The sequence below is a fragment of the Schistosoma haematobium genome, chromosome 3, assembly GCF_000699445.3.
Source record: "Schistosoma haematobium chromosome 3, whole genome shotgun sequence".
In the NCBI taxonomy this organism is placed as follows: domain Eukaryota; kingdom Metazoa; phylum Platyhelminthes; class Trematoda; order Strigeidida; family Schistosomatidae; genus Schistosoma; species Schistosoma haematobium.
Genome location: NC_067198.1, coordinates 13273958 through 13283905, shown reverse-complemented (window position 1 = coordinate 13283905; position 9948 = coordinate 13273958). Strand labels below are relative to the sequence as shown.

The 9948-nt window shown below is 36.0% G+C and overlaps 1 protein-coding gene across 1 annotated transcript; it reads right to left on the bottom strand.

The window, feature by feature from the left end:
* Window positions 1-29: 29 nt before the first annotated feature.
* On the bottom strand, window positions 30-3532 carry ZNHIT3_4 (Zinc finger HIT domain-containing protein 3). Its single transcript, XM_051213048.1, has 4 exons — window positions 2837-3532; window positions 1111-1230; window positions 938-1077; window positions 30-903 (listed from the first exon to the last, which is right to left on the bottom strand). The coding sequence occupies exons 2-4, from the start codon at window positions 1176-1178 to the stop codon at window positions 734-736; spliced, it is 378 nt and encodes a 125-aa protein (XP_051068986.1). The 5' UTR covers window positions 1179-1230; window positions 2837-3532; the 3' UTR covers window positions 30-733.
* Between the last annotated feature and the right edge of the window lie 6416 nt (window positions 3533-9948).

The window sequence follows — 9948 nt, the reverse complement described above, 5'->3', positions numbered from 1 at the left end:
TAGAACTATTAAATGAACTGACACACTTGACTAGGCCGTTGCATTAACCTGTACAACTGGACAGATAATAAAACACGTATACAAATATCGATATTTCACGAATGTTAGAGGTTTTATCTGTGTATACGTCTTTACAGAATATCGCAACTAACAATTACCTTGGTGACAGGTACTTATACAGTACAAAGAGTTTTCTTAATTAGTTAAACAGAACGTTTTTTAATCTTCAAATTGGTCAGTTCGTTGAATTTTAAGTTTATAACCAGTAAAATGTTTTCATCTTTTAATAGTTCGTCCAAAATTTGCGGATATCCATCATGTTGCTTATCTACTTACTTTTAGAAAAATCCAGTCTCGGCAATTTCAATGCACTTAACTATTCGAACCAGACTTCTAAAATGTAGTAATACAACTGTCTATCAATTAATCCATCAATGAACAGACAACTTATCTGAAAATCATACGCGAAGATCTACTTTTAAAAATTTTCCAAATGATTGTTGTTTGTGATAAAAATGTGCAAATCAAACTCGGCAGACCTTAATAAATCACGAACTAGTTATAAAGCTACTGCGGCACAAAATCCTGCGTAGATGTTAAAGCAGCACAATCACTTTACCAATTAAAACTTTCATAACAATTCAGTCACAAGAGAGTGAACCATGTTTAAGTTTTTGTATTTGAAAACAATTGGGAAATTATTTTAAAAAATATTAGAAATAGTATATTGGACCTATAAGTTTGAGTCTACAATCTTAAGGCATTCATCTGAAAATTCGACGAAAATAGGTTCACGCATAACATTTTCCAATGCAGAGTAAGGTTTATTTGTATCATTCAAAAATCGAAGCAGACTCCGGAGATGAGGGTTCTTCAGTAGATCTCGAATTTTATCCGAGTATTCTGCGTAAGAATGACAATTAACAGTAACACTTACTTAAGCCTTCTAAAATTTTCTTCGGAACATAGTCGACCATCTCATCCTCTCGTTCGACAGTAGCATGCACAACCCTTGGTACACAGGTTTCCGGTTTGCACTCATTTTGTTTATGTTTTTGGTAACAGGCAAGTGAGCAACTAAAGTATTAGTGAACTGACAATTCAGCATACTATGGTGCAATACACCTCGGACATTTGTACTTGGAAGTTTCAATTGAACAAATTGCGCACAAAACCATTTCGTTAAGGGCCAAGATCTTATAGATGTCAACTGATAGTATTTTAGTTTGTCTGAAATAAAAACATTTTAGATGCAAAATCGTTCTCGAGTAAAACGACATAGGATGTGCTAAATTTTCTTCTGGACAACGTTTTGGGACTTTATGTTCACCATTATGAAGTTTCTGGGTAAGACGCGGGCATGGTGGCGCTTTTATTGTGTTAGGCGTTTCTCTGTATTCGTCCTTACTTTTATAGTCTTAAGAAACTCAATTCTCTAGAACAATACAGAATAAACTGCCCTGCCATAGACTTTTAAATTCTTTAGAACACGTGAAACTTATCGCAACCACGCATGTTTGTAGTTGCATAACGCAACGTAACTCCTATTTTACCCACAGGTCTTACAATTCCCGGACATTTTGATTTATTCACGACTTTGTAAGACTATCATGGTATCTTTTTTCCATTTTTTTCTGTCGGTAATTTTATATTTTCATTTCAAGATATTATAGGAACAAGTATGCTCACTTATGTGGGGATCTCAATAGACAGGATGTCTTACGAAAATGTATTAAGAAACTAGCTTTAAACTAGACGCAGATACAAAAAATATATATCTGACAGACCTATTTTCGTGTGAGGCAGAAGTTTATTTGCTTTTCTTATATCAAGGACGTAAAGGATCAAAGTTGTATTTAAGGCAATATCTGAAAGACGACTTAAGTCACTGAACTAAACAACCTGCAGGGCCCTAGACAGGGAGTCGCGACAGTCTAAAGAATGCCATCCTACTAGTCTTTGCAAAAAGCGGTCTTGAGTCATAGACTAACTGGTCATCCGCTTTCATCTCAAGTTCAAGAGTCGTTAACCGAATCATTAAATAAAAACATCTGTGATGATATTTCAAGCACATAACCATGCCGCCAGTCGGCTTCAATATGATTTTATACGAGTTGTCATCACCCAGCGTTAACACACATGGGGTTGTAGCGCTGTGTTCAGATACAATGTACTTAGGTTACGAGCGGTTACGTTTTATTGGTTATAAATTAGTTTTCGAATACTATGTAGGCTGAATCAGCAACGATATGAATCAAGGTAAGGATATAATATACTGACGAGATTGAGCACTTTATCAGACAATCACGAAAAGTTGTCAATTATATAGAATTTATTAAGAACTAAAAAAATGACAATGAAATGAAGTCAACATATTAGGACAGTGTTGTGCGTACCATAGTATTACAAAGTTTTCGCCACAAACTGACAGCAGCTAGAATACAAAACGGTCAGGGTTATGCATTAATAGTTAAGGAACTTGCTTTGCAAATTAGCTAACTTTAGAATTAAGGATCCCATGACGAATTGACATCAACTGTAGTGCAATGACGTCAAGAACACTTAGTTTACAAATCTGTTGCTAGAATTGAACGTGAGCAGTAAGAGCAGAATATTTTTCTCCGCTCTGACTGCGGTTTAAGTCATCTAGCCACAATACACAACCTTAAATATGCATTGGGTACCTGACACGATACATACATCAGGAGCAGATATTCCATGCAATTTAGCTCAAGCGTCTTATATTTACTGATTGCCTGAATAGCAGGAAATTATAGTCTTTTATAATATAAATGATTATATATATACAGTTTAAATAGAGCACTATTTACTCGACCTGTTTTAGTTGGTACCGTGTGGATAAATGACGACGATTCCTTGTTTTGACACGTTCAAGTTAAAAATATATTATAAACCATGTGATGTGTTACTCCTTTCGTGATTATGTTCAGAACGAGACGAACGACCTTCAACAATTTTTGGAAGTGTACACAAATATTGAACGACGAACTTTGTATTACGAAATTTAAAAACCATTGGATTATGAAATATGCAGTAACGTTGTAGCGGAAAATAAATGTTGAATTCTGGCCATATTAGTTTCAATGAACTTGCCCAGCTTAAGGCTCTCGGTCATGCATCCGCATCAGGGCACAAGTGGGAACGCCGTGCTCGACATCACCTGCAATCCCTAGCCAGCTTGGATCAGTCGATCCTCAATATATTCCCAACCTGTCAAATACGTCTTTAAACCTCCTCGCTTCTGTCTTTTGATTGCACTTGATGTTTACGAATCATAGTAGAAGGTGTTCTCACTTCCAAATACACGTGGTATCTTCTATGTTATTACTAGGTTAAAAGCTACTCGCTTGAACTTCATCTGAAATATAAAAGAGTGGGAACTATTGTTGAACTCCTTGCTTTGACGATTTAAGGAAGGGTATAGTTTGCAAGAAATTTTTATGTAATTTTTCTTCTCCATTCTATGTTTTTCTACCAAACATTCGAAGCTGATGTTTTATCATAGTAAGGGTATATGACGCAAATCTGCCTATAAAATATAGTTTGAAGTAACAATTGATCTGCCGATGAAGTAAACACGTTATTTTCCACTGAACATACAAATATACCTTGGAAAATCAATACCACTGTAGCGGTAAATAAATCCCCAAAATAAATAGCTCTATAAGTTTTCAACATTGGATGCTGACCACATGTTTTAATGGACTCACCTAGCTGAAGGCGCTTGGTCATGCGTCCGCACCAGATCACGTGTGGTAACGCCGTGCTCAACATCTACTGCAATCGCTAGCCAGACTAGATCAGACAATACCGATATATTGACAGTCGTCAAATACAACTTCTGATTTCCTCGATTCTGTCTTTTGATTTCTCTTGGTGGGTACGAGTTATATTAGGTGTTATTGGTCAAAGCGTTGTCGAACACTGAATACCTGTGCCATCTTCACCACTATTCCGATATTCCTATAAAATCAGCTGCACCATCCACGAACACTATGATTTAAACCGATGTAGATTGGGTTACAGGAAAATCTGTAGAATTATGGTCTACTATGGTATTAGTACTGCTGTAATAATAGACCTGATGCTAAAATTGTAGATTTGTCATGATATAATCGTCTAATCTATAAGACCTTACGTGGAAGTCACATCATCGTCTACACCAACTCACTGTATCGTAACAACAACGAATACATGTTGGAGAACAAGCTTAAGCTAGAGAAAGAACAATATATTTAATATGAATAAAAGATATAAAGTAATATTCAGCAGGGACAACGCCTGCAAGGCCGAACTATGCCATTCGGTCAACTCCAATTCATTCGACTCCTTGTTCGCGCCTTTTACATCGTTAGGTATTTCTCCGCGTTAAATGTTGGATATCTGTTTTCCGAGTAATCTCGTATTGATCTTTGAGGATTGTGTGGTTACGGTCCGATGCCACTACAAATCTACTTGATATTCTCGTAACAGGTGATGAGATCAGTTATCAGGTGTGTTTTATTCAGATAACGATGAAGTCTTAGCATTTCGCAATGAAAAATAATGCTTTTATCCAGTTTTATTTTTGCAGTAAAAACAGAAGTCCCACAACCTATGTAATTCTTTTTCTAGTATGCTTCTGTGAGTATCTAATCTTCTCTTGAATGAGTCAATTGAAGTTCCGGACAACACTGCTTCAAGTAACAGGTTCCAATTTTTGATGACTCGGGGTGAATACCTGTATGCCACGGGTATTTCTAGTGGGAATAAAAAGAGACGATACATTAAGTTCAGAATCTTAGTATTCTTTACATCAAAATCAGGTCACTTTAATCTGCGATAAGACAGAGTGGTAAAGTTCAAATTTTCAAGCCTCCTTGTGTATGGTGAACCGAGGAGTTTTCGAATTCCACGGATACCTCTTATACTAATGCTCCTGAGTCAATTATCCTGTTTTGAGCCTACGCAACAAAGTTGATTGCTTTCATCTCTGCCTTCTGTGTATTAGGACTAGTTGTCGCGACTATTTCACAGTCTACATTAGCCACGAATTTGCATAATCATTTGTCTCTAGAGAACGGAGTAAAGGTACTTGACTGGAATCACCATGTGATTATTAGATCCAAGAGAGACGAGGGGCTTCGTAATTCATGTCTGCTGACATCACTAATATACTGGAAAAAAGCTAGGGGAGTTTTGGTTTATCACAATTTGCAATCAAATGGTGTTATTAATGACCCCACTTTTAAGTTTCTAAGATTTATCTAAGTCTTTTACTATTAGGATTTTACTTCTATTTCAAGAGAACTTACGTATTCGTAGGGGGAATTCACCTACTACACATTCTGGTCTGTGGTATACTACAACTAATTCAAGATCTTGGAGTTTACATTCTGGCCTTCCGTCCACCAGTTTACATGTTCCTGAATCATGTGCCACTGTCTTGACGACTAGTATGGTTAAGGTGTTTTTTGTGTACAGGATAACCTCAACACCACAACGGTTTAGTATATCAGCCCAACTAACTAAATTTCACCACACTACTCATCTGAAGTTAACCATACATCTGAAATGTTAAGGATATCGTAGTTTTCTATGTCATCCATTTTCCTGAGCTATGCAATTTTATTTTGTTGGTGTGAACATTTTTACAGCAAATCTTTAATTCTGCGAAGAGCCTTCTGTTACCAACTGAGTGGTTTGAGGATCGTTTTGCTCTGAACTTTTACAGTTTGAACATTCTAAATACGAGGTTTTTCACAGTTTAGGTGGCGCCTATTTGCCACTACTACTGCTGATCGTCTCTAAATACAACCAACCGTGCTGAGATACTCAGGTACATATATATCGGATCAAATCAGTTTGCGTGAGTTTCCCAAAATCAGGTTTCTTTCTTCAGCTGAAGCAAAGGTAATCTTTAAGAAGTGGCTTTTGTGAGTAATTTCGGGATCCATTTTTATCCTATCCTGTAAAGTTTGGAGATGCTAAATCTGGAAACTGTTTCTCTGGGTAGATAGATTAGTAATGATATAATGTGGCTGAGATTGTGTTCAAATCTAGTTTTTGGTTCTTTTTCGGAAGATTCTCTTAACTTATGAGAAATGAATGACTTATCTAGCGAGGTCTGTCTCGACTATGTCTTGACTATGATCACCACTACAGAAAAACAACGTGCCAGTTAGCCGATAAGATCCCCCGTAGGCCAAATATCAGAAGGCAGTTGATGGCTGTAGTCGAGATGTATTTGTTGGCTACCTCGTGGCACTGAAGGAATACCGAGAACGTTCCATATGAGTATAAGTGTGGTTACTGAGGGTAACCGAGTTCGTTCAAGGTGATAATCAATGGAAGAATGTATGTTCTTAGTACAGTTAAACGATCCCTGGTACAATCGGTTATAATAGTAACTGTTTCTATCGCACCAATCGCGTTCTGCTGATAAAAATAAATCACCACACAACTGTGAATAACAACAATAAAAAATCCGACTTCACTAGACACAAAAAACCTTAATACATTTGTATGCAAACAACATACGTGTATCAATGTAAATTATCTTAAAAATGACTCGAAAATTCAGACTCAGTAAATCATATTTAATTCACGGAAAATCTCATAGTCAATGTCACGAAGAATATTTAATTTGGTGGAAAATTCGAATCAGACACGTGACGAGATCATATGAACTCTGAAATTAGCAACCCGAATGTTCGAGTAATCTTAATACTTCTATAAACGTCCGAGCCTGAAACCAATAATAAAGGTATTCCTTTATTTATTAGAACAATAAAGAGAGGTAGAAACGTTTGTAGGTCTAAATGATTACAAACGAGATGAGATGTTATGACTTTTGTCACAAGTAAATCACAAACATATAATTCCGTGTCCTCGACATTGATGTCAACTTTACTAGGTTTATCGAGCACACCTAGTTGAAGCCCCTCGATCACACATCTCCACCAGATCACGAGTGGTTACGCTGTGCCACAATCCCTTGCTTAGACCGAACGCTTCTCGACATATTGATAGCCCCAAAGTATATCTTTGGATACCTTCATTTCTGATTTGATTGTGTCGATATACTTCGATCGTGGCGTCACCTGCAAAAGCATTATCAAACTCCGAATACCTGAGGCATCTCTAGCCAAGTTTGAAAACGTCTGTATTGCTGTTTTATCCTTACTGTAACCAAAAGAAATCACTGGAAACCCCTTACGCGTGTTTTGCTGGATGCACTTGTTATCTCTTTATTCTATTCTCAGCCTAGTGTTTTATTCATGTCCCGTGTAACCGTATTTTATTAAGCGTTGGTCTTTTTTGTCAGAAACTTTATCATTTGACTTTCGTCAAAGATTCACTTGTTTTGCGTAATATTGCTTCGAGATATTACCGGACCATTGCAAATGGGATCATGTTTGACTGAAATCAAACTTACGTAAAGTCCACTTACCAACCGTTGACTGTCTGCTTGGGAAGTTTGCTGGAATATGTGCAGACACTTCGGCACATTTATTTTCCGGTTTCGAGCAATCAACACCTTTCGCAATCTGACAAGTTGCCGTGTACTGTATTAGATTGTTTGTATAGCACAGGCCTGATCGTCTGAAGTATTTAGTTCTTAAATCTCATCTGTTCAGACTGGGCACAGAGTTTGCGTGTTACACAATTGCATATGAGTCACTCATAGACGACCTGTCCGTTGTTCAGAATAACTTATTTTACCTTGTTTCAATAAACCTGTTACTATAATAGTGTGACAATTGTATAACTGGACTACCACATTGTCCCGTCTAACAAAACGACTTACTGTACTGATTGTTATCGAACTAAAAGAATTTAAAATAATACAAATAATACAGTCCTACTGACTCCAAATAAGGCATGACCATAACTGTTGGTAACGACAAGACTTGCTCCTCTAAGCTCCACGTTAACGGCCATACTATTCTTGTGCCAACCCAATAAAATTACAGATTAGTGACTGTCTGAATGTAAGAGTTGTGTTTTTACAACTGGAATGTACAACACTATCTTTATATTGAATAAGTTACTTATTAAAGCACCCTGACAAATTATTAGATAACTACATAGCTTGAAGAACAAAAGCGAGAAGTTCACGAGCAAACTAGGATAAAAATAAAGTTAAAATTTATTTGACTCGGGTTTTCGTATTCCAGTGGCAGGGTTAGTAGTGTTAGTAAAACCTTCAAACGGTATTCTTAATTTCCCATTTTGAGAAATGTTGCCAGAGCGGTGTTTGGTTGAAAGAGCAGATAACCCGCTTCCATACTATAAAAAGAAAGTTAGCGAAATAAAAAAACATTAGAGTTAAAAGCGTGAAGATAAAGTAAATCGAAACATACTGATATATTTGTGATAACCCAATGAGTAAAATCAGAACTTCTGACATTTCATGATAAGGAGTCTGCTACTTCTTTATGAAACATCAGCAGTTCTAATTTTTACGCATTGGTACAACACAAAATTTCCATTATTCTGTAACTAAAATTCTATCCAATGCTCAATTTGTTTAAAATACTAAGCCTAAAGTTGATAAGGATGGCTAGGAAGTGAGAAAATCGGGCATATGTTTAGATGATTCTAAATGGTTTGCGAACTCTCACCACTTATTTTGTTCAATTATTTACTAGCATTCTGAATGAGGCAAAAGTAAATTTCAAGTTTTTGCATATCTTGACAAGTGATATCGTAATAAAAATTGAAAGATAGATTATTGTTAGGCAGCAGGTAATAATGAAGACTACTGATCCATTTAAAAATTAAATTCTGTCCAACTCAAAGTATGTGGTCTAAGGCCAATTTTTAAATACTCACGAATATGCGCTGTTTGAATTTAATTAGGTTATGTCTAACAAACGTTAACTTTGATTAACTTTCAAAGTAGGTATCAGAAAAATGAGGTGAGTACAATATGTAGTGTCAGGAGTTTACGTTTGTGAAAATGACTGAAAGATAAAGATTTTCTAGTCAATATTTACTTACTACATGCTGAAAAATATGCTTCTTTTGAACACAGCCAGACTTCCACTTTCTAGATGTTTTCTGAGATGAAAGTGAAAAATGAATGAAAGTAGGAATTTTTGTAGAATGTAGATTAGAGTAGTTTTGTTTATTTGCATCGACCATCTGTGGATTATCACTGAAATAGTGAGTGTAACCATAAATAAGCCTAGCAACACAAATATAACTATCACGTATGTAGTATATTTCCCTAGTTTAAAAGTATGAAAAATAAGTAAGCATCAGGCATTTAGTGATTAGAAGATTCGACATCCAATTACTGGTTTTCAGGTTCGATCGTTATGACACGTTATCTCGATTTAGAAAGCTGAGTGATGATATATTAAATGTGGCTGTTGAAGTGAGCAGTTCGTTCAACAAACCAAAATCGACAAGCCCTCTTTTCTTAGTAGCTCCAACTGCATCTACCAATTTACATGTACGTGCCAAAGCACATACATTGGAAGAACTGAGAGAAGAGTGCATGTCCGCATTTCTGAGCATGTTCCAAAAAACTTGAGGCTGCGTGGGACCAGGGCTTTCAACAGTGCAATAGCTCGACATCTACTTGATACCGGGCACACCATCAACATTCCTCATGCTTTCAAAGTTATCAATAGACAAAGAAGTACGACCACCCTCCGTTTTGCTGAAGCTATTATGATCAAAAAACTTAAACCTGACTTATGCATTCAAAAAGAGACTTTAATTAACTTATCACTACCCTGGTAACCCTTTATTATTATTTTATTTTTATTTATTTATTTTAAAATATTTATATTCCTCCCCTATTACATAATTCTTAAACCACATTATTATTTACGCATTTCCACCACCTGATCCTCCTAAATTATCTTAACTTTTCAAATTCTATTTAATTATTATTATGTAACTTATCTTATGATTATTCAATTCCACTATTAC

What these genes read in the sequence shown, in the direction of transcription:
- ZNHIT3_4 (XM_051213048.1), bottom strand. Translation starts at nt 1,178, where the DNA reads ATGGTTTTGTGCGCAATTTGTTCAATTGAAACTTCCAAGTACAAATGT. An exon ending in CCGAGGTGTATTGCACCATA is followed by an intron (nt 1,078 to 1,110) that starts GTATGCTGAATT and finishes CTAATACTTTAG; the next exon opens with TTGCTCACTTGCCTGTTACC. An exon ending in GAAAATTTTAGAAGGCTTAA is followed by an intron (nt 904 to 937) that starts GTAAGTGTTACT and finishes ATTCTTACGCAG; the next exon opens with AATACTCGGATAAAATTCGA.